This window comes from Pollicipes pollicipes, unplaced genomic scaffold (genome assembly GCF_011947565.3).
Source record: "Pollicipes pollicipes isolate AB1234 unplaced genomic scaffold, Ppol_2.1 Scaffold_3087;HRSCAF=3621_pilon_pilon_pilon, whole genome shotgun sequence".
Classification (NCBI taxonomy): Eukaryota; Metazoa; Arthropoda; class Thecostraca; order Pollicipedomorpha; family Pollicipedidae; genus Pollicipes; species Pollicipes pollicipes.
Genome location: NW_023596225.1, coordinates 13,525,125 through 13,550,037, shown reverse-complemented (window position 1 = coordinate 13,550,037; position 24,913 = coordinate 13,525,125). Strand labels below are relative to the sequence as shown.

Here is a 24,913-nt window from a genome sequence, read left to right as displayed (position 1 = left end):
TTCTGAGAACGCGTTGCTTGGAATTGAGGAATGTATTTCTGATTGATTGGCGTGACCCAGCGGCCAGTGCACACTGCAACAACTCGAACGGAGCGGCGTGGGTTTGCTGTCGGAGTTTCTCTCACCGATTACTGCCGAATACAACGCGAGCACATATCCGCACAAGCCAAGTCACCGATGCCTTTAACATTGTGTGTGACACGCGCCGAGGCCTGGGCTTTGTCGGGACAGGAAGGATCACGCGGAACGGGCATGTTTTAGCGCGACCGGCCTTCCATGAATGGCGCGGGCGGTGCCTGGTGCCGTCATCTGGTGATGTGCTAGGACGGCACCTGACCGTGGTCGGGTTTCACGGCTCACGAACACGTCACGACCGGGCTGGCCGCGCTCGGCTCCCCGTCCATCCGTCCGTAGCTGGGGAAGGGGTGGCTCAGGCGGAAGTCAGTAGCCGAACACCAGGGCCCGAGTCCCACGCTCGGCTCCCCGTCCATCCGTCCGTAGCTGGGGAAGGGGTGGCTCAGGCGGAAGTCAGTAGCCGAACACCAGGGCCCGAGTCCCACGCCGGCGCGCCGGCCCGCTTCGCTGGTGCGCCCGGTGCTCGCGCATTGCCTCAGTCGGAGTTCTTGAGCATTCTACGTTTTATGTTCGCCAGCAACCGGCCCTTCCTTAGCAGTTCGCAAGCTTTCCAGAACTAACTGAAGGAAATAAATAGACAACGCAACCGTCCCATTCTGCAGACGTCAGCACACATTCACGACGGACAGCAGCCCCCTTAACAACGTAAAGACTGTCACATCCTTAACAGCAATTAGTGAACGTTCCCTGGGCAGTGTGCGACTGAAGAAAACTATAGCGATCGATCGCTAAACAATGTGTTAACAATATGCTACCTGGAAGACAGAAACTAACGTGGTTGGACAGCGGCACGGGACACGAAGCCGGCAGTTAAAGGCGATCCTGCGGCACGAGACACAGAGCCGACAGTGAAAGGCGATCCTGCGGCACGAGACACGAAGCCGACAGTAGTGAGAGCCGACCCTGCTGCCAGTCGACTCGGCGCGAGTGGTAGGAGCGAGTGCACTGTTGTCGAGAGCGCACCGGGTCGGCGGCGCCTCTCCAGCAGCCTCAGTGGCCACTGACGCCGTTCGATACGCCGTTGGCAACGCCGTTGGTGACGGCCGCCGCCTTGGCCAGCGCAGCCTGGCCCGTGGTAGCCGCCGCCCCGGCGTCGCAGTCGTCCTGGTAGCCGCGCGGATTCATGGTCTGCCAGCGCCACATGTCCCGACCTGCGGAGAACCCAGCCGGTCAGACGCGCCGCGCGGGTTCAGGGTCTGCCAGCGCCACATGTCCCGACCTGCCGGGAACCCAGCCGGTCGAACGCGCCGCGCGGGTTCGTGGCCTGCCAGCACCTGTCCGGACCTGTGGGGAACCCCACCGGTCAGGCCCGCCGCCGGCAGCCGGTCTCGTCGTGCCGGACATTGCATTCTATAGCACACGTCAAATGAACAAGACAGTTCAACTCGTGACATTTCGGCGAGCCCAAGTTCTAACAAGTAATAAAAGCTTAAGATCGCAAAACGTTCAAACAGAAACAGCCAGAAAGAGCACCAAGGCAGCTCAGATTGAAGGTCGGTCCTAAAGTCACTCGACAGCGTGAACAACGAGGATTATTCAGCAGGAAAACGGGCTGGTTAGATGTGCCTGCCGTGAACGACAGAAACACGCCGTCAAAAGGGCAGCCGGGTGCAGAGGGGCCGCTCTCAGGGCCTCCGCAAGGAAACGGAACACAGGTACCGTCTCGCTAGCCATGGCCTGTCGCTATCTTTGCCTGCAGCGAGCTCCGTACACATAAACGCAACCGTAAACGGCGTGGTATTGTGTCACTGGCCACGGCGCCGGAGAGGAAGGGAGGCCGCTCAGTGTGGTCCATTACCAAATGTGCATTATGAACTAAGCCTGGCCCCAGTTTGTGGGTAGACATTATTCGAACCGACGTATATTGAACGAATACGAAGTCCAACCCTGGACGGGGACGGTCCCATAGACGGCCCCACCTTAAGCATAATGCCGAATGAAGTCCGGAACGCATTCATTTATTTATCCATATGCGCCACCCATAGAAGCATTAACAGCGGTGCCTGTCACATGAGCATATGGAATTGAACTAATTCCTACTTTCGTGACGCGGGTTGTTGAGGAACGGTGACTTCAGGAACCTGCACAGGCATCTAGGCTCCACAATGAACACCAAGTTGCCCAAAGTCACAGGACATCGCTCAAACGCCTCCATAAAATACAAAACTCACAAAAGAAAGTAGGCAGCATAGCCCCGCAATAAATCCCCGTACACAGATCTGCACAGGAGACCCGTCTCGCGTTCTCGCGAGCTCTGTCCTTGTCCCCGTCCTCGTGTCGGTGTCGGTGTCGGTGTCGGTGTCGGTGTCGGTGTCGGTGTCGGTGTCGGTGTCGGTCCCGGTCCCGGTCTCGGTCTTGGTCTTGGTTCCGGTCTCGGGTCTCGGTCTCGGTCTCGGTCCCGGTCCCGGTCCCGGTCCCGGTCCCGGTCCCGGTCCCGGTCTCGATCTCGGTCTCCGCCTCGATCTCGGCCTTATTCTTGGTCCCGGTTTCGGTACCAGTATCGGTTCCGATCCCGATCCCGATTTCGATCCCGATTTCGATCCCGATCCCGATCTCGATCCCGATCCCGTCCAACGGCGCCGCGCATACTCACACATGTCCTCGAGGCTGCGTTGCGCCGTCCAGCCGAGCTCTTGGCGCGCCCGGCTCGCGTTGGCGAACATACTGACAATGTCGCCCAGACGGCGCGGCTGCACCAGACATGGCACCGGCCGGCCGGTCACGCGCTCAAACATGGCCGCCAACTGTTTGACAGACACCCCCTCACCTGTTCCCAGGTTGTACGTCTGCAACAGGCACAGGCGTCAAAGGCAGGCAGCGGCGCCAGCCGGCCGAACGGCGCGGGGCGTACTCACACATGTCGTCTATGTTGTAGCGCGGCTTCCAGCCCAGCTCATGCTGGCCCCGAGCGCCGTCGCAGACCAGAGTCGGCACGTCGCCGACGCGGCGGCCGGTCATCCGCCGCGGGATTCGTATGCCCGTCACGCGCTCCCAGTGGCCGACCAACTCAAATACACTGAGTCCGCGCCCCACGCCCAGGTTATAGGGCTGCCGGCACAGGCGGGCGCGCTCCAGTCACCGGCGTAAGCAGAGCCGCCTGGCGGCGGCGGCGCGCACTGAGCCGCGCAAGCGGGCGAACAGAGGGCGGGCGTGCTGGCATTCGCATCGTCCAGCGAGACACGGTCATGCATGCTCATCAGACTCGCTTCCTCAAGCAGCATATTTACAACGCGACCTACACGGCTGCCTGTGCACTGGATTCACCGGGAATTGTAGAACTAAAAATACTCTTTTATGACCCACAGATTACTTGAAGTAAACAAAAATTACACGACTGAACATTTCAGACATTGCCCCTTTGGTAAACAACCTTAAATTTCGACGCAAAGCAAAACCCAGTAATTTAGCTGCATTTACACGGAACAACTCATACCATTTAGAAGCGTAAGCCACAATCTTCCTTCATACAAACAACCGCAAAGAAATATCTGCGATGAGCTTCTGACAAGCTATTCTAAGTTTCTTCCAAGTTACTACCAGCTCACATGCCAATCACCGAGCATATAACGACCAGCACACCCGCGTAGCACGCACTACAGAGAGGAGTCCCACCACCAAGAACGATATATATATATATATATATATATATATATATATATATATATATACCGCCGCTAGCCCAACACCACCGCATTCGCTACGATAAGGCACTGAGTTTAGCAGGGAAAGGGTGATGTTTACGGCTGGGCTGGGTAAGACGGGTCAGCTGGTACGGGCAGAGCCGCGTGAGCTCAGCAGGGGAAGGATGATGTTTACGGCTGGGTTGGGAAAGACGGGTCAGCTGGTACAGGCAGAGCCGCGTGAGCTCAGCAGGGGAAGGGTGATGTTTACGGCTGGGCTGGGTAAGACGGGTCAGCTGGTACGGGCAGAGCCGCGTGAGCTCAGCAGGGGAAGGGTGATGTTTACGGCTGGGCTGGGTAAGACGGGTCAGCTGGTACGGGAAGAGCCGCGTGAGCTCAGCAGGGGAAGGGTGATGTTTACGGCTGGGCTGGGTAAGACGGGTCAGCTGGTACGGGCAGAGCCGCGTCAGCGATGCAGGGGGAATGGGACCGCGACACTGGAGTGTGCGATGTAATTCTCCTTTGTGAGTTTAAGCGCGTGCAAAACATGTGTAAATAAACAACAAATGAAGACAAATAATTTGCCAAACCAGGGACACCAGTCGAAAAGCACGTGTTATCTGCGTGATCTGTGTGATCAGGCAATCAGCAGCCGAATTTTCTCTTCCCACACGGTTATCTTACCAGGTGAATAGGTGGTGAACCCCAGTGTGGTGTACTAACCGTGCGCCTAACCAAATGCTGAGAAAAACTCTGTGGACGGACTGTAGCGTCGAGGGCGAGTGGCTAATCGTATAGATGGAGCCATGCCGATCGCAATGGGCTGAAACTTTCTGCAGAATGTTTGAAACACGAATTTCGTTTCAGTTCGATGAATTCCTTTAGTCGGCAATCCCGCACGTGCCTATCCGCCACGCGTCACACGGCGTGTGGATTGATGTTGCACTTGTGACGGATGGCCTGGTGATAACCGTGGTTTGATGTGGGAGCAGCTGGGCGATTTGCAGGCCCCGGCCCGTAATGCGGGCCGGGCACGGCATCCTGAGAACGGCAGGACTGACCCCTGAGAACGGCAGGGCTGACCCCTGAGAATGGCTGCAGGCCGGGCACGGTATCCTGAGAACGGCAGGGCTGACCCCTGAGAACGGCAGGGCTGACCCCTGAGAACGGCAGGGCTGATCCTTGAGAACGGCAGGGCTGACCGACGACGCTTTCATCGGACGTATAGAGAACAATATGGCTGAACTGATTTCAGATGGTGTGATCTCCGCAGCGGGATAGCACGTGTTATGTCTGATAAGCTTCACAATAACCCGCTTCATTTCGTGTGGGTCGTTTGCACCCTGATTAACAAGGAAGTTGTTTCAACCGAATGCTTTCAGTGCATGGAAAATCGCCATGAAAGCAAAACAGTATCGATATGAGCACAAGGTGCACTCATTCCGTGCAGCGTAGTCCGAAGCAAATCGTGACACGGGCAAGACGTGTTACCTCGACATCTCACATCAGCAGTCCCTTCATGCGGGCCGATTATCATGGCTACAGCACAGGTTGAAGAAGAGTGGACAAAATCCCCAACAGACAAACCAAACACCACGCCTATCCGATCGTAACATTGAGCGTGTGCGGGTTTCAGCTGCTTGGCAATACGATTGGAACCCATTTTGTTACGAGACAAGAGGCAGGGTTTTAAGATTCTCACCTTGTACCGAAAGTGCTCCTGGCTCAGTTTATTCAAGGCAGCGACATGGCCAGACGCGAGGTCCATGATGTGAATGTAATCTCGGACACCTGCGGAGATGAACCTATTCACAAAACGGAGACAAATGCGTTTGAACCGTGATCACTTGCACAACAATAACAGAGCCTTGTATGCCACCAGGTAAAGCTTAGGAAGACAGGCAGCTCTGACAACTGCTGACACTATCCAACCCAACACAACTACGACCAGTCAAATTGGCCACCTATGCTGTCCTTTAAGGTCCGTCAGAAGCGTCAGACCTAGGTCACCGTTATATAATAAAGGGAAACTTTGCCAACGGGTCGCTTATAGATCCAGAGCCGTCCGTGGTATGTGCGTGTATATGTATATGTATATATATATATATATATATATATATATATATATATATATATATATATATCGTCTTCTCCGAAGATGGGATAAGATCTCGAAACGTTAGAATGGAAGGCGTGATGAATATATGAGTAATTTTGTGCGAACCATCTTTAATCTAAGCGATGACGCAAAGTCAAAGGCCCGGAAACTAGAACGATGCATCAAAAAGCTCGTCAATGCTGAGTCAGCAGTTATTTTTAATCAAACATGCATCAAAGAAAGAATTCTGCCAAAATATTCCAACATAAAGCTACATGACCAGGCAGTTAAGACAGAGGGTTTTACCAAAAGGTAAAGAGAACGACTTGTGAATCACCAACTGCAGCAAAAGAAGACGGCCTGTGAAATCCTGAAGAAAAAGAGAAAAGTTTTAGAACAAGAGCTACAGGTACGTTGCCCTGAACATGAACTTAAACAAAAAGTACTTGACGAACTCGACGTGATTGAATGTGACGCTAGACGTCTTACTAGAAACAGAATCGTGAAAAAGCTCTCAAGGCTCCATGGTGGACATATAGTATTACCGGAAACTGCCGACAGTTACATCAATTTATCTCAACATGATCTTACTGAGGAACAAAAAGAGGTGCTTAATCTTGGACTCAATTGCCATGTGTTGTCGAAATATGACAAACTTAAGAAGAAAGTAGAACTAGAAATTCTTTACCAGGATATCTTGAATTTGGAAAAAGAAAACAAGGTTACCGTGGACAAGGATCTATAGAACAGCTTACTAGGAGAGAGCACGAAAAAGCGTGGAAATGATAGGAGCCAGATATTCCCGCAAGAACGCAGGACGGCGGCGAACGGGGAACTTCGAGAACAAGACGACGTCATCATCCGGCGAGCGGACAAATCATCACTCCACGTAATACTTGACAAAAAGGAATATCATAAGAAACTAGACTGCATCTTGAACGACGACAAGAAGTTCCAGCGCATCACAAAAGATCCAACAGACAAACTCCAGACCAAACTTAACAAACTAATCACTGCTGCCAATGCCGCTGTTGATGGCATACACTTTTCCAAGATAACGGGTGAATTTGCACCTGGCTATGCTTATGGGTCTGTGAAAACTCACAAAAACGGCAACCCCCTTCGTCCAATAATCTCACAGATCCCTTCACCAACCTATAGAATTGCAAAACGTCTTAATGGTCTTCTGTCCCCATATCTTCCCATGTCTTACAGCTTGTCATCAACGGATGAATTTATTGATATAGTGCGATCTCGTCAACCTAAGGGCCAACTAGCCTCTCTAGATGTTGAAAATATATTTACAAACGTGCCTATTGAAAGAACCATATCCATCATCCTTGACCGCGTCTACAATCATCCTGAAATTCCTCCTCTCAAAATATCAAGGCGCCTTCTTGAACAATTACTAAAAGCCAGCACGTTGGAAGTTCCTTTCCGCGGGCTTGATGGCCGAATGTATTGCCAAATTGAGGGTGTTGCGATGGGCTCACCTCTAGGACCTCTATTCGCTAATTTCTTTATGGGACACGTAGAAACCGACATACTACAAAATGACGACATAAGACCGGACATTTACTGCCGCTACGTAGACGATATCTTTGTAGAAGTTAGGGACATTGACCAACTAGGACATCTCAAAAACACCTTTGAAGAACGGTCTGGCTTAAAATTCACAACACAGCAAAGTGTGCAAAACGTAATACCCTTTCTTGACGTAGCTGTCGATGGACAAGGACAACAATTCAAAACGACTGTATACCGAAAACAGACTAACAACGGACGGTGCTTAAATGCTGACAGTGAGTGTCCACGACGCTACAAAATTAGCGTCATAAGGTCCTTTCTTCGACGAGCATTTAAGCACTGCTCTGATTGGACAGGACTACACTCAGAATTGACACGAATCAAACAGATCTTGGTGAACAACGGTTTTTCAAATTCTGACATTGAAAACGAGACACAACGACATATGACAAGACACTTTGACAGCAAACCAAGGCAAGACATCCAACCGACTGTCAAACTGTACTATCAAAATCAAATGACATCTGCTCACAAGCAGGACGAAAAAGCTTTACGGGAAATTATCTCTCAACATGTTAAAGGCAAAAACGACCACAAAATAGACATTGTCATTGACTATTGCAATAAGAAAATATCAAACTTTCTTATGAGAAACAGCCCACACAAAGCCGACAAACTGAAATGCACCAATGTAGTGTATCAATTCCAATGCAACATCGAAGGCTGCAAACTTCGTCCCATACACTACATTGGTGTGACCACAGCGACACTCTCACGACGCCTGACAATGCACTTACGTGACAGGGCACCTCTGGACCACATGCGACAGGAACACGACATGACATTGACACGACAACAACTGACAGACAGCACTGACATTTTACGGACGTGCAGTGACAGAAGACGCCTTCAAATTTGGGAAAGCATATTCATTAACGAACTCTCTCCGGCCTTAAACAGACAAACAAATTCTTGCAGAACTCTTGAGCCACTAGGTGGTGGGCGGTGAGCACTTCTGATGTGGTTGTGACAATAGTGTTCCCATTGTGTCTTTGTGATGTTCCCATTATGAGTGTTTCTTACATGTATGAAGATGAAAATAGCAATCCGTCTTACTTCAATTAGTTATGCTTCCTTTACTTTCTCCGTACCAAAGAGAGAGAGGAGAAGGAGGAGAAGAGAGAGAGAAGAGAGAGAGAGAGAGAGGAGACGAGAGAGAGAGAGATTAGAATGAGTGAGAGTACGAGAGACGAGAGACGAGGACGAGGAGGAGGAGAGAGAGAGAGAGATGGAGAGAGAGGAGACCCAGGAGATAGAGAGAGAGAGAGAGAGAGAGAGGGGAGGAGGAGAGAGAGAGAGAGATGAGAGATGAGACGAGGAGATGGGGAGAGGAGGAGAGAGAAGGAAAGACAGACGAGGAGAGAGAGAGGTAGCGGTAGAGCGAGATGCGAGGTGCGGGTGCGGGTGCGGGTGCGGGTGCGGGTGCGGGTGCGGGTGCGGGTGCGGGTGAGGTCGGGTGCGTGCTGGTGCGGGTGGCGGGTGCGGGTGCGGGTGCGGGTGGCGGGTGGCGGCAGTGAGGGTTCGGGTTTCGGGTTCTTGGTTCGGGTCGGGTTCGGTTCGGGTTCGGGTTCCGGGTTTCTGGTTTCGGGTTCGGGTTCGGTCGGGTTTCGGGTTCGGGTTTCGGTTCGGGTTCGGGTTCGGGTCGGGTTCGGTTCGGGTTCGGGTTCGGGTTTCGGTTCGGGTTCGGGTTCGGGTCGGGTTCGGGTTCGGGTTCGGGTTCGGGTTCGGTAGGGTTCGGGTGCGGGTGCGGGTGCGTGGTGCGGTGCGGGTGCGGGTGGCGGGTGCGGGTGGGGTGCGGTGAGGGGGTGCTGGTGGCGGTGCGTGTTGTGTGTGTGTGTGTGTGGTGTGTGTGTGTGTGTGTGTGGTGTTGTGTGGTGGTGTGTGTGTGTGTGTGTGTGTGTTGTGTGTGTGTGTGGGTGGGGTGTGGGTGTGGGGTGGGTGGGTGGGTGCGTGCGTGCGTGCGTGCGTGCGTGCGTGTTCGGCCCAGATGAGGCCAGCGTGCATGGTGCGGCGCGAGCGAACCTGCCCCCTCCGGCGACGGTCGGTTTCGCGTCGTTCTCACGGCAGACGCCTGCGCATTTCAACGGCGACCAAGCGACAAGAGAGTTCGCCAAACAACTCATTAGCAAACACCAACCAGATCAGGGGCAACAAAGCCAAACCACGCCCTCCTCCAGCGAACACTTAGAATTTGTCGACGGCCTCTTGGTCACGGCCTTCCAGACCCAAAAGAGCGGTACCAGGATGCACCCTGGCTCAGTGAGCACCTTGGCGCCGAGCTTCGCCGTTGAGCATATAAACTCTAGCGTTCTGGAGAAGCAGCGCAGCCCTGCTGGGACCTGCAAGTCTGTGGACACTGTCCTAAACCCAGAGGAAGTTATAAACTTCCCCCTGGAGCCTCTCAGCAGCCAAGAGCCGTCAGCGCTGCCACTGCCATCCACAGATCTACGCTGAGTGCAGCGTACCGTGAAGACCCTGACCCAACGACCTCGTAGAACAGTACCAGCTCCACGACAATTCGTTTCCGAGATATTTTAATGTACTACGCAACACAACACCCCGGCCTGCCTCGATTCAGCTGTTTTTCCCAGTTGCCTTTTGGCCGTCAATGTCCGGCCCCATCCGTGCGTAGTAAGACGAGATGCCAGATGCTTGCCATAAGCAGAGCTACAGAGACGGCTCTGACACCAAAGCCATACCTGCAATGAAGGGGTCATATCTATAACAAGCCTAAGGCCCTTCAGGGCTGCCTACCAGCCAGCCCTGGCACCCCCGCACCGCCTACAGTACGGTCCGCGTGTTCCCAGTGGTCTTACTTGTGTGCCCCCAGCGCCCCTATCAGCCACACATGTTGCCCACAATGTCCCCATCGGTGCCATAATGACATGTAGGTCCACACGTGTGCCGTCCGCGTGTTGTAGTGTCTCCACCAGTCCCTATCCGTGTCGTTCGACGTGTTTTAGTGTGGCGCGTTGTAGTGTCTCTTATGGCCACTACCGGTGCCGTTGGCCGTGTTTTAGTGTGGCGTGCTGTAGTGTTTCTTATGGCCCCTACCGGTGCCGTTGGCCGTGTTTTAGTGTGGCGTGCTGTAGTGTTTCTTATGGCCCCTACCGGTACCGTTGGCCGTGTTTTAGTGTGACGTGCTGTAGTGTTTCTTATGGCCCCTACCGGTACCGTTGGCTGTGTTTTAGTGTGACCATCGGCGTCCTCTGGCGTGTTGCATTGCGCCTAAGCGCGGCGTCGGGTGCGTTAGTGTTCCCGCTGGTGCCTACCAGTGCCGTCGGGCGTGTTGTAGTCTCCTCCGAACACGTTGATGTGTGGCTTGTTTCCAAGCGCCACCTGGGCAATGTACGGCATCAAGTTGGTGAAGTTCTTGGTAGGGTCCTCGCCGATACGGCCGGAGGGGTGCGCCCCCACCGGGTTGAAGTACCGCAGCGAGATGATGTTCCACTTCTGAAATTCGGGACGGGTATGTGGTCGGCCCGCACGCCGCACAGAGCTCACTGGATTGCCAGCCCCGCAGGCGCCCCCCCCCCCTCCATCCACACACGCACACACACACACACACACACACACACACACACACACACGCACGCACGCACGCACGCACGCACGCACGCACGCACGCACGCACGCACGCACGCACGCACGCACGCACGCACGCACGCACGCACGCACGCACGCACGCACGGTAGGACCCCTGCTCGACTCAGACCGTGCCGGCCCACACCGTGGCTGAAGCCCCAGCAGGCCGGCGCTCCTTACGCCACGAATGACGGGCAGCGAAACGGGATATAATCCGGCCTCATACGCGGTCTCTTCTAGCGCCCAGTGCATTCCGAAAGACTGTTGCACGGCACTTAGCATGTGGAGCACATGCACTACGTCGATGGCCTCGATATACCCATGGCCCGTCCCGGGGCGGGTGCCCAGGTCATGCCAGCGGTAGCATGTGAAGTGTTGATGAGCCGAAAAACGACGGCATAACTGAAGAATGTCTGCCGCCCAGCACACGAGTCCCGTGACTCTGACTCTAACTCTGACTCTGACGCATGTTCGCCAGCCACGCCTCGGACTGCGGGGGCGTGCGCCGCCGGTGACCGGACCGCGCGCGGCCGAGAGGCGCCGCGGCCGCATCCGCACTGACCGGCTCGGCGTGGGTCAGGTCCTTGAGCATCTCTTCGATCAGGTACTTGGTGCGGCCGTACACGTTGGTGACGTTTCCGGTGGGATGGTCCTCGGTGATGGGCAGGTGCTCCGGGTCGCCGTACACGCAGCACGATGATGAGAACACCATGTGGTACACGTTGTGAGCTTTCATCGCCTGCAGGCCCGTTAGGTCAAGTCAGACCGAGTGGGTGGATCACCGCCAGTCCGGGTGGGGTGGCCAGAGAGAAAACCGATTTCTGCTTCGGCCTCACTCGGTTTTGGATGGTTGGATCACTCGGTTTCTCGCACGCTTCCATATTTTCAGCGTGTCGCTGGGTACTGAGAACAAAGTTACCCCACAGATATGTACGAGGTCCAAATATAGAGTGGAGTTTTCAACAGTGGCAAGCGAAAATAAAACAATTTTTTCAACCGGGAACCCGTCAAAAGAAGTTTACACTGCGAGCACCGCGACGCGAACGATTGAGATAGCCAGCGTCTGTCCCACATGAAACGCGGGCGTCAGCTGCCCAATTCCTAGTGAAGGCGGCGACAGCTCCTCCCATTGGCGACCTCCGACAAAACAGGCTGCCCTCCCACGCCAAACACGCTCAGCCGAGCCCGACTTCCAAGCCCAGCGCGCCCAGATGCCTATCGGTGGGCCTGTCAGCCACGATAGCGCTGTGAACATGCAGATGCGCCTCAGCGAACATACATCACGCGGGGACAGCGGCTCAGGCTGAAGCCGCGCCTCGGCATTGAACTCCACTAATCGCCCACCTCGACAAGATTGATGGTGCCGATGACGTTGTTCTTGTAGTAGAGAAGTGGGAACTGCATCGATTCACCGACCGCCTTGATGGCTGCGAAGTGGATGACGTAGTCTATCTGGTGCTGCAACGGGGAAAACCGGACACAAGTGAGACGCAGGCGGCAAGCCACGTCAATGGTCGCCATCTACGCGCACACAAGACCAGGGATAATGCGAGACGATTGTGCATAGCCCTTAGAGTCGACTGAACCGGCCATGCCCACTAAAATGTTCACAGCCACTTCACAATGTGTTTTGCTATTAAACAGCGTGACGAAAAAACAACCTTTGAATACGCAAGACGAACAAGCTACATCAACGACAGGCAGCGAAAACCGCAACACTCACTCAGGTAAAATTATTGCGATGTTTACTCAAGTAGGCAGAGCATTTCGCGTTCACTTTAACTGACCCCCAGGAAACGATTTGTGCCAAACGGTATCGGTTTAATACCACCATTTTAACACGGTTATATTTTCCAATATTCCTCAATGTCAACTGGATTATATTATATTTCCGGTTATATTTCTACGCCCATTACTAACGCACCTGGATTGAATTCAGCTCCTCAACTGGGCGGAATTTGAGAAAGCAGACTGGGGCGGGGCAGATCGAATTTCACGTTCAGCACGTCCATTGAAAAACTTGTTAAATTACTCATCAGAAACGTAGATATGTTCCGTGGATACCCCCAGACACCATACAATAGTCACAACATTACTACACCTGCGTCAGTTTAGGAGATACCGAGATCTAGATTAATACGAAAGTAATTACACTATATTGACACAAATGCATTCATAGTCGTTGCTGGCAGCGCCTATTTGTTGCATAACACGCACATGACAGCAGACGCATTCCCGGCACGGGACATCTGCGCCATGACACTGCGTACTACAAAAGCTAATGTCTCCAGTTGGGGTCGGTCGCCGGCGTGCGGTGGTTAGCGGCGCTCTCTCTCATAGAATGCGGAGATCAGCCCAGCGGTGCGTCAGACCGCAGCACAAAGCCGGAGTCATTGCGCTCTGGGGCTCGGCCATTGGCGGCCATTAACGTTCCTGAGCCGGCCGGGCGCCGGGCTCCGGCGGCCAGCACAAAGGAGGCGCCGCGGCGGCGGCACCTGCCGGAGGTGACGCCGTCGCCTCCCCCGTCCCACCCGCCCTTCAGGCCCGGTGTCTCCTGTTCCCAGCCGACCGGCCGTGTCCGGGGACGGAAGGCGGCGCTGCGCGCAGGTAGCCCACCACCAGCCACGCGTCACCAGCCAGACAGCACCACACACCTCAGGCAGACGGGTGACTCATCACCAGCTAGACAGCACCACACATCTCAGGCAGACGGGTGACTCATCACCAGCTAGACAGCACCACACACCTCAGGCAGACGGGTGACTCATCACCAGCTAGACAGCACCACACATCTCAGGCAGACGGGTGACTCATCACCAGCTAGACAGCACCACACACCTCAGGCAGACGGGTGACTCATCACCAGCTAGACAGCACCACACATCTCAGGCAGACGGGTGATTCATCATCAGCATATGGTCATCGGTGACAATCTTGGGTCCCAACCTCGGCCACCGTGATTCAGGCATTAAGGATGGTCTGATTCTCGTAGGCGCTTCCATCACACGCCGAGAATGGTAAAGACGTTAGAATGATGATAACGCGTTAACGTAAACAGCATGTCGCCCGTGGCAGCGCATTCTTTCATTGATATTGTATCAACGAAGGTAGCAGGAAATTGTCTGATACGAACTGTTAGGACATACCTGACGATGCATTATCACGAGGAAACGGATTTTCCTTGACACCCGACTTTCTACAACTTGCCCTCCCCTATCACCCTAACCCCACTCTCTGCACAGCCCTCACAGCTATCACAAAGCAGCTGTGCCTGGCACAGCGTAAGAACCGGTGGATGGCCTTGATATCGGTGCCGACATTTCGGGACGAGCGATATCGGGTATGTAGGCCTCCACCGAGTGACGACATCACCAGAGCCGCGCCGGAAACTTTGGTCAGCCGAGTTCAAGGCAGGGGAAGGGAAGGGCGTGTCGCAACGGGTCGAGATTGGAGCGGGCCGGCGGAGCTGGCCGGTCGGCTCGACCCGCGGACTCCGCGCCCCGAGCCGCGCCCTCACACACACGCACGCACGCACGCACGCACGCACGCAGCACCCACGCACGCACGCACGCACGCACGCACGCACGCACGCACGCACGCACGCACGCATGCACGCACGCACAAAGGCTGGTGGGTGCAGACTTCACTGACATCCTCAACTGGCTGCATCTCTACTTCCACATGGTTGATGATCTTCCACGGTGATAGTTCAATTAAGTATAGTGGCGTTAAAAGCTAGGAAAAAGGTGGTGCCTAGCTTTCATTTGCTGGTTGTGCTATTTCAATAATGAGAAAGCCCACGTGTTGTCTTACTGATTTAATTCCGCCTATGCCTGTTAGCCGACCACAATGGGCAATGTCATCCTGTGGTAAGACCCTCAGAAACAGAGGCACACGACACCTACAGTCATCCTGAAGCACTCACGCTGTAACAGATAAAATAGAACACAATAACGCGAATAGCATTCGCAACTAAACTGAAGATAGATCAAGAAACGCGCCAGAAAGTGGGAGAGCCAAACCATTTTGAAGTCAGTTCTTTCAACACGTCGCCATACGATTCCCACACAGCATTGTGAGTAAGTTGGGCTTCCTTTGTTTGTGACGCTGAAGCTCGAAGTGGGCACAGTTACCTTGTCGAATATTGCGTTGACTTTCTCGGCATCGAGCAGGTCACATTGGTAGAAGGTGAGCTTCTTGCTAGTGATTTCTTCCACCCGCTTCAAAGCTGGAGCCTCCCCCGCGCCCGTGTGCCTGTGCGACGAGACAACGGGAGGAAAATGAGGGGGGGGGGGCACTCTCAACACAGACAGAGGGGCTCCTCCTGCACCGGCGTGTCTGCACGACCTGACGGGGGAGGGAGGGCTCTCCAGACAGGCAGAGGGGGGTCTCTTCTGCACCGGCGCGTCTGCACGCCTAGACAGGGCATCAGTCATCCTCAGTACAGAGAAAACACGGTGATCTCAATCACGGGCGAGTCCATAGGCGAGCAGGGGAGGCACATCGATATTTACATGTAGATAACAGCCCAGCAGGATATGTAGGACTGCCATGTGTTAATGTCGCACCCAGGCGCTTAACATTTTTGCTTGGGCACGCATACAACTTCAATACAATATCTTCTGGTGGGCAGAAAGGATGTTAAAATAGTGGAGTACAATGCACGGCATTGTGTGGGATTCCAGACACAGGGACAGAGCTTTACAACGCATTCTAGCATGAAATGCTGGCCAAATTAACACCCTCAACAGTGTCGGCTGTTACAATGCACACTATACCAGCATAATATAATATTTCGGGTCGTGAGTACTTCCTGATCCACCCTTGAATGCGGATAAAGCAAAGCCATTCGCATACCGCTCTTCTCAACAGCTGCACCAAAACACCAACACAGGCGTGCCATTGTGGACTCATCGACTGCAGACGCACGCACAAATACAGACACGAGCGGAAGTATGACCGGTAAAACGGCTACGAAGTCTGCTATGCCTACGATAATCCGCTGATATGCAAGAGTGGGCCGCGCAATACAATATTTTGGTACAGTCGATACAAAGCAATGTCGCCTGTCACCGGAATCAACGAAATGTGGCTGAAACTCCAGCAAATGTCAAAATTTACGGGTACGCAACTGAAAGCAATCAACTTACGCTTCTATTTCGACGAAAGTCGCTGGTAAGTAAGCTGACAAAAAACTCCTTGCAAAAACAAATAAACATATATGCATATATATTCATATATATATATATATATATATATATATATATATATTCATATATATACATATATATATATATATATATATATATATATATATATCAGCGTTATGAGCCTCCATGTAGGGCGGGCCTGCTTCCGTTCGGTGCTTGACGTCGAGAGGTTAACAGGTTCGATAAAAGCGGGCTGATGTTGCCGTTACAATTAATTCTAATGTTAGTGCTGTTGCCGCTACAATTTATCCACGTCATGGCAAGCGGCCCCAATTGTTGCGCCTGCAAATATCCCGCTGTTGAGCCTTTGTGCAAGGCACCATTCATAACCCCGGGCTGACACTGCAAACGATGGGCCCCACGGCTCAGCCGCTACGTGAATCCATAACACTTTGAGCACCAATGATGACCTGACTACATGGGAGCAGGGAGCGCGCACTGACCCGGAACGCAAACAGCGCCACCGCAGGTACCGTCCGGCGGCAAACAACGATACAAAGTGTACCAGGCCGAGGCCCACAAACGACCCTTCCGCCCCTGGCCCCGGATATATCGACTGCACGCGCCGCTCCTGACAGCCTTGGAACTGGACCGCGGCGTGCGACCCAGAAACAAAGCGTCCCGTCGGCGATAGGCCTGCCGACAAGCTTGGAGAATAACGGACATTGTGAGAGCCCAATCATAATACAAGCTGACAAACGACAATATACAGCATGCGGTACCTATTCCAGCTGGTACCAAACACAGATCTCATTCGACAGCAAGCATTTCTCTTGACAATAGCAACGGACTTTCTCAGGGGTCGCAAAGCGGAGGCATTTGAACATGGGAGAGGCGTTCCTTTCAGCTTTGTAATTATTCCTCACCAAACAGCGCACGCAGAGAGGCACGGGTCGCCACGACCTTGACCGCAGTTACCGAACATGGCCACCGCGCAGCCCGCGGCGTCCCCCTGGCCGCGCGACGTCCTCACCTGGAGTTGGCGAAGTTGTCGATGGCGACGACGTCATAGTCGGCCTGCAGTAGCTCCACGCAGCAGTGGGAGCCGATGTAGCCGGCGCCGCCGGTCACAAACACGCACTTCTTCGACATGTCACGGCTGATCGGGTCACCTAATGACAACAGAATGCCAGTAGCTCAGGCCCACGCTCCTCTGCGGTGCACACCGCTAGATCGAGCCACCGAACCCCGGCTGTGTCGGGCGAGATGGCCAGGTCGGTTGCCGGCACAGGCCAGGCTTGCGGTGAATGTTTTAGCAGGCGCTGGCGGAGGCCGGATGCCTCAGAGCAGACCACAGCGTACACATAAACGTAACGCCGGATGCCTCAGAGCAGACCACAGCGTACACATAAACATAAGGCCGGATGCCTCAGAGCAGACCACAGCGTATACATAAACGTAAGTTTATAATCTTCTGTTAGGTTACTGCGAAGTGAAAGGAATGTATATATATATATATATATATATATATATATATATATATATATATATATATACTGCCTTATCGACCCAGGTTATATTGCACATGACATGTGACGTCACCGAACGCAGTCTCGGCATTCGGTCCGTACATAATGTTGACAAGCCGGACGGCAAAGGTGGTGCCGTTTCCCTGCTTAACCCGAGAATGCCGTCACGGAAGACTGAGAGTGAGTGCGTGCATGTGGCCGTCGGCCGCATTACAGAGAGCAGTGTTTCGTGTAGCTCACGGGGTGCGGCATAACGTCCCGCTGGGCGGGAAGGCGCTGTGCCACTGCCCGACGTCTGCAGCCACAGCGTGGCGTCACCGCAGGGTTCTACTCGACGGGTACATTCCCACTTTGGGAGACTTAGCCCCGAATTCACGGGTGCCTTGAAAACTCAAAGTGTAAATGGGCCTGATAGCATCAGACTTTGGGTTTAACCAGAGAAAATGTCACGGCCTTTAGTTTGCACGGACAAGGCCACCATCCGGCAAAATACCGCCCGGCCGAGCGGTCAATCTGCGAGCTACGCCGTGCTTTGCCGAAAGGTGGGCGGCGGCCATTCACAACTCCAAAAACGATTGCAGCTGGGCGAGCCCAACCCTGGTGAGAGAGAGCGGCAGGCCACCGCCAGCGTAACACCGGACCGCGGCAGGCCACCGCCAGCATAACACCGGACCGCGGCAGGCCACCGCCAGCGTGACACTGGACCGCGGCAGGCCACCGCCAGCGTGACACCGGACCGCGGCAGGCCACCGCCAGTGTGACACCGGACCGCGGCAGGCCACTGCCAGCGTAACACCGGACCGCGGCAGGCCACCGCCAGCGCGACATCTGACCGCGGCAGGCCACCACCAGCGTAACACCGGACCGCGGCAGGCCACTGCCAGCGTAACACCGGACCGCGACAGGTCACCGCTAGTATGAAACCGGACCGCGGCAGGCCACCGCCAGCGTAACACCGGACCGCGACAGGTCACCGCTAGTATGACACCGGGCCGTGGCAGGTCACCGCCAGCGCAACACCGGACCGCGACAGGTCACCGCTAGTATGACACCGGGCCGTGGCAGGTCACCGCCAGCGTAACACCGGACCGCGACAGGTCACCGCTAGTATGACACCGGGCCGTGGCAGGTCACCGCCAGCGTAACACTGAACCGCGGCAGGCCACCGCCAGTATGACACCGGACCGCGGCAGGCCACCGCCAGCGTAACACCGGACCGCGACAGGTCACCGCTAGTATGACACCGGGCCGTGGCAGGTCACCGCCAGCGTAACAATGGACCGCGCGCTGCGGCACAGCTGGCATGGGCAAGGCTCGTAGGGCAGCCGACCCAAGGCAACACGGACGTCAGGAGGCAGCTGGCCACAAGCAGGCATCACGTTGGGGCACGGGTGGAAAAAGCCACGGAGTGACGCGACTCGGTTTCTACGCAACAATTGAGGGACCAATTGGACTGTGGGCACTGCGAATGGCAGCGATTGTAGGCTTTGCTGTGGACGACAATCTGCTGTTTTGAGTACGATTCCATTCAGCCGATGGGGACCACACATCCGCAGACATAATCTTGTCGGGGTGTCACAAGCAGTGGCACCCACAGACGCCTCACATCGCGTTCGCCAGCAGCAATGCCCTGCTTTAACACGCGACCGTGCACACCCAGAGCGCACCCGGAGGTGTACAAAACCGGCGTACAAAAACCCGGAGCGATGGGGGGGCATAATAGTTTGAGGTCTGACCGCCCCTGAACCCCGACGACCATTTGGCAGGCGCCCATCACACCGTCGTTCTTTGGTCGCTACAGAGCCTCTTATCTGCTCGGACGATACCAAACGACCCAATAAAAGGTTTTATTGGTCTGGGTATGACGAGCAGACTCGCGCGATCTCGCGAGCGTCCGTGGGAGCTCTCACGGAAAAAGCAGCACGAGGCCCAGATTACGTCCCCGGGAGGCAACGCAGCGCACTGACAAGACAGAGCGCGACGTCACCGTCCGACAGTTCGACATAGCGCAACGTCACTGTCGACAGCTCGACAGAACGCAACGTCACTGCCGACAGCTCGACAGAGCGCAACGTCACTGCCAACAGCTCAACAGAGCGCAACGTCGCTGTCCGACAGCTCGACAGAGCGCGGCGTCACCATCGACAGCTCGACAGAGCGCAACGTCACTGTCGACAGCTCGACAGAGCGCGACGTCACCGTCCGACGGCTCGACAGAGCGCGACGTCATCGTCCGACAGCTCGACAGAGCGCAACGTCACTGCCGACAGTTCGACAGAGCGCAACGTCACTGTTGACAGCTCGACAGAGCGCAACGTCACCGTCGTCAGCTCGACAGAGCACGACGTCACTGTCGGCAGCCGGGCCGTGATAATGCCGATATGACGCCAGTGACGCGAAGGCCAACAGAGCGCCGGGCGACGCACGGTAACGACCCCGGGTGCCAGCCCGCCGTCAGTCGGCCCGCCCAGGTCCGAACTCGCCGACCGGCAGACCCGATCTGCGCGCACGCAGAGAGGACGCGCACGCCGCGCTGCCCGAGATAGCCGTGCAGCGGCGGCGCGGGCGGCGCGGGCGGCGCGGCCGGCGGCCGGCCCGGCGTGGCCCGGCCGGCCGTGCCGGTCATTGGCCCGCTGCCCGGGGCTTCCGGGCGCGGCCGGCCGGCCGGTCTGACCAGCTGCGCCGGCCGACACCACGTGCGCAGCCCAAGGTCACGGTCGCCACACGTAGCGCCGCTCGAAAGTTCGGAGCGCACAACAGCGCTATTTGAAGATCGTTGCGACACGGGTGGGCGCGCACGTGCGTGGAAGGACTCGCCTCTGATGAGCAACGCGGAGGCCAGCTGTCAGCGATTAGCATGCTTGATCACGCAAATGAGTTCCAGCTACGGAGCAGGCCGTTTCGTCTGGCCATCCAAAGCCATCCAAAGAGCGACAGATTAGATCCTTCACCAGCGACTCGGTGCAATGAGGAACTTGCCGTGAAAAAACCCGTCTGGTGAACTGCTGGCAGTCGCGCTGTTCACCGATGACCGACCGGCTGCTGCACAAGGGAACCCGGGCTGTCACGTCTGGTGAACTGCTGGCAGTCGCGCCGCTCACCGATGACCGACCGGCTGCTGCACAAGGGAACCCGGGCTGACACAGCCGTGGGGACGCACAAGCTTTAGGCCGATTCTGGCGTGATTCTATAGACAAAGGTCGACCTTTGGCCGGTATGCCGCGTTCCTGGCGTCGGAGACAAATAGTGTCCGGCGACTAGTGGAGCAATGCCGGATTTATGAGGCCCGTTATCATGAGCCGCGGACATAGGCCCGATTTAGTGAGCCTCAAGGCTCGCTGCCCCAGCTAATACAAGTTGCTGATGAACGATGCTAGAGTTAGACGCATGAGCCACCACCAAACTCGATTTTGACAATCACTCATGCGCGCAGGCCTGAAAGGGCAAAAGTGCCATAACTAGTTATAAACTTCTTCATGGTGGATAATCCAGCTCCCCGGATGGTTTCCGTTCCCTTAAGCGCAGTTTAGAGCTACAGGGCGCAGTTTATCGTGTACGCCAGACCCCAGCAGTACATAATAAATCGCTTACCACCAACGTGCATGATCGCCCCGAGAATCGGCTTGAACGTGCATGATCGCCCCGAGAATCGGCTTGAACGTGCATGATCGCCCCGAGAATCGGCTTGAACGACGCGACATGTTTCATGCAAAGACCTAACGTTACGCCAATTTCAGAGGAAAGCATGCGCGTTCCGTTCGTGAATGTGAACGTGGTGCCAACGGGGCGGCCTTTGTTTGCTGTGGAGTATCCGGACTAAACAGGAGACAAAAACCTTCCGAACACGCAAATACGCCCGGTTGAAAAAGGGGTGGGGTGGCCTGCGTCTCCAGTGGGCTGATCATGAAGGACGGGCGAAGGAAGATTGTGACGCGACGTAGGGACCGCCACAAGAAGGCTGCAGGCGAAGGAAGATTGTGGCGCGACGGATGGACCGCTACAAGAAGGCTGCAGGTGAAGGAAGATTGTGACGCGACGTAGGGACCGCCACAAGAAGGCTGCAGGTGAAGGAAGATTGGGGTGCGACGGATGGACTGCCACAGGAAGGCTGCAGGTGAAGGAAGATTGTGGCGCGACGGATGGACCGCCACAGGAAGGCTGCAGGTGAAGGAAGATTGTGGCGCGACGGATGGACCGCCACAGGAAGGCTGCAGGTGAAGGAAGATTGTGGCGCGACGGATGGACCGCCACAGGAAGGCTGCAGGTGAAGGAAGATTGTGGCGCGACGGATGGACCGCCACAGGAAGGCTGCAGGTGAAGGAAGATTATGGCGCGACGGATGGACCGCCACAGGAAGGCTGCAGGTGAAGGAAGATTGTGGCGCGACGGATGGACCGCCACAGGAAGGCTGCAGGCGAAGGAAGATTGTGGCGCGACGGATGGACCGCCACAGGAAGGCTGCAGGTGAAGGAAGATTGTGGCGCGACGGATGGACCGCCACAGGAAGGCTGCAGGCGAAGGAAGATTGTGGCGCGACGGATGGACCGCCACAAGAAGGCTGCAGGTGAAGGAAGATTGTGGCGCGACGGATGGACCGCCACAGGAAGGCTGCAGGTGGAGGAAGATTGTGGCGCGACGGATGGACCGCCACAGGAAGGCTGTAGGCGAAGGAAGATTGTGGCGCGACGGATGGACCGCCACAGGAAGGCTGTAGGCGAAGGAAGATTGTGGCGCGACGGATGGACCGCCACAGGAAGGCTGCAGGCGAAGGAAGATTGTGGCGCGACGGATAGACCGCCACAGGAAGGCTGCAGGCGAAGGAAGATTGTGGCGCGACGGGTGGACCGCCACAGGAAGGTTGTAGGCGAAGGAAGATTGTAGCGCGACGGATGGACCGCCACAGGAAGGCTGTAGGCGAAGGACCAGGGTTAGGATATGGCAAAGCCGAGACGGGTGCGAGATGAGAGACCAGACACAGGAGTCATAGGGCTAAAAAGGAGGACTCGGAGAGTCAGGCACAAGGAAGCGATAAACCACACTGGGGAGAAGAGGGACGAAAAAGAAGAATAAAGGGAGCCATGAATGGTGAAACGCGAGGACGGAGCAAACAAGGAAAGGAAGTGCGACCACGAAGAGTTGGCTAATTACATCCGCTCCATCCCGTACCCCCATCGCCAAGTTAAATCCTGGAGCGCTCAGCAATAGCTCGTAGCATCGAGTAAGCCGTATCCACCAACTTCCCGGCACCAGGCCAGGTCGATGCCGGACGCGAGGAACACAATCATACGTCACGTCCTCTTGACGACCGGACGGACGCGGCCGCAACAGCAGGGCGGCCGAACGCATCTGGCCTCGTTTCATAATGCGAGCACGCGAACCTACGATTTAAAACAAGGCTGTGTCATACCGGTATATAAGGCGGAACCAAGTCTACACTTGATTTCGCCTTTTCAATGCGAAGTCATTCCTAAACGGGACGTGCCGGTTGGTTTAAGGTGCATTTTACCTATGATTTCATACGATGCAAAACATGAGTGCGTAGGTTTGTTGTCGTTTCATGAGACTTCGCCAAGACAACTTAAATCACAGCAAAAGCAGATTTCGAATAAGGAATAGCTAAGCTAGTAACATGCACGTGCCCACGGTTGTAGCATAAAACAAGTGGAGGCGAACATAGTTAGTCGTTCGTGGTCTGGCTGCGTCCCATTAAGGCTAGCTGATGTGTATTGGCAGCGGCGGAGTTCGGTGCGCTGAGCTGGCTGCGTCCCATCAAGGCTAGCTGACGTGTTCTGGCAGCGGCGGAGTTCGGTGCACTGAGCTGGCTGCGTCCCATCAAGGCTAGCTGACGTGTTCTGGCAGCGGCGGAGCTCGGTGCACTTCGCGGAGGTCAAGTTCCATTCACCCGCCTCCTTCAACTCATGCCCTCACCTCGCGCGAACCGGCGCCAACAACACACGAACAACTAAAAACATCGCCACACCAGACCAAAAGAATGCAGGCCTCACTGGCGCGAAAACCGCGAGGTCACCTGCCACCCCCAGTCAGAACGCGTGGCGGTGGTCGGGGAGCTCCTCCATCCACAGTCAGAACCCGTGGGGGTGGTCGGGGAGCTCCGCCATCCCCAGTCAGAACCCGTGTGGATGCTCGGGGAGCCCCACACATTGCGCCCTACCAACACTTGCCTTCTTGATCGATACGCAGAAAGCTGAGACACCTTCGGACCTTCTGCGCTGCCATTAGCTCATTATCATGCTTATGCAAAGGTCTGGCTTCAGCACGGGTGCAACTGGAGTCGAGCTGTTTCAGACTAAGACGTCAGGACCCAGGAATGCGCGCTAACCACATTAGGGTCGCAGGGGGCGGCGCGGCTCCGCCGACCAGCACCTCTTGCTGAATGCTGAACAGACTGCTGGAATTACGGCGCTACCCTCGTTCCACCGATCAACTGTTCGGTAAGCCCAAAAATCCATTTAACGCTTCACCCAAGAGCGTAATTTGTGGTTGGGAGCGCCACCAGCGTTTATCTGCGCACTCATGCTGCAAAAGTGGCACATCGTGTGTCGATCGCGCCTGCAATCGAAAATCCCGAACGCCAGCCGACCCCCTACGACAGCAGTCATTTCCCTGCCCACACTTCAGTTTGTTCGCTGAGCTGCCCACGCGACCGCCACACACGAACAACTCACACTGACCCACTCCTAGTTCACCTGCCGCTCGCACACCAGCCAGGACGACCTTCCCAGACGAATCCATGTTAAAATCCACTCTCCCAAGTTAAAGGGCTGATCATAGATCAGTTTTGATGTTTGTTGCTAGTTAACGTTTGCAGAGCCAATGCCACATTTCCAGGAAGCTGGAGTCACTCTCTGACCATCCGATTTCCGCGCCAGTGCGATTCCCTCACCTGCGCGCGCAGCAGCTCCAACGCTCACCCGCTGTCCGCGTTCACAGACTGGCGGCTAAGGCGCAGGCGCCGAGCGATCGCCCCCTAGAGCTGGGCGGCGGCCGGCCGCATACCGCGCAGTACGGGCGTCTGGCCCTATCGCGACCGCTACAAACACGACCTTGCCGGATGACACGGTGGCAGACGGCGAGCCCGGGCGTCATGGCACGGAACGTGGGGCTTTATGTTGCCGTCCGGGTACGCTCGGGACGGCGAGCCCGGAGCGTCATGGCACGAAACGTGGAGCTTTATGTTGCCGTGCGGAT

The 24,913-nt window shown here is 55.5% G+C and overlaps 1 protein-coding gene across 2 annotated transcripts; it reads right to left on the bottom strand.

Annotated features, from left to right (window-relative positions):
* Positions 1-13: 13 nt before the first annotated feature.
* Positions 14-24,691, bottom strand: LOC119114768 (UDP-glucose 4-epimerase). Of its 2 annotated transcripts, none has more exons than XM_037238803.1 (9): positions 24,609-24,691; positions 17,209-17,347; positions 15,159-15,279; positions 12,370-12,483; positions 11,588-11,764; positions 10,713-10,893; positions 5,458-5,546; positions 2,991-3,183; positions 14-1,286 (listed from the first exon to the last, which is right to left on the bottom strand). In XM_037238803.1, exons 2-9 carry the CDS (start codon positions 17,325-17,327, stop codon positions 1,126-1,128), a joined length of 1,155 nt encoding a protein of 384 aa, XP_037094698.1. In that variant the 5' UTR covers positions 17,328-17,347; positions 24,609-24,691; the 3' UTR covers positions 14-1,125. The 2 variants fall into 2 exon arrangements, with proteins under 2 accessions (XP_037094698.1, XP_037094697.1); XM_037238802.1 differs by lacking the exon at positions 2,991-3,183 and adding an exon at positions 2,729-2,921.
* Between the last annotated feature and the right edge of the window lie 222 nt (positions 24,692-24,913).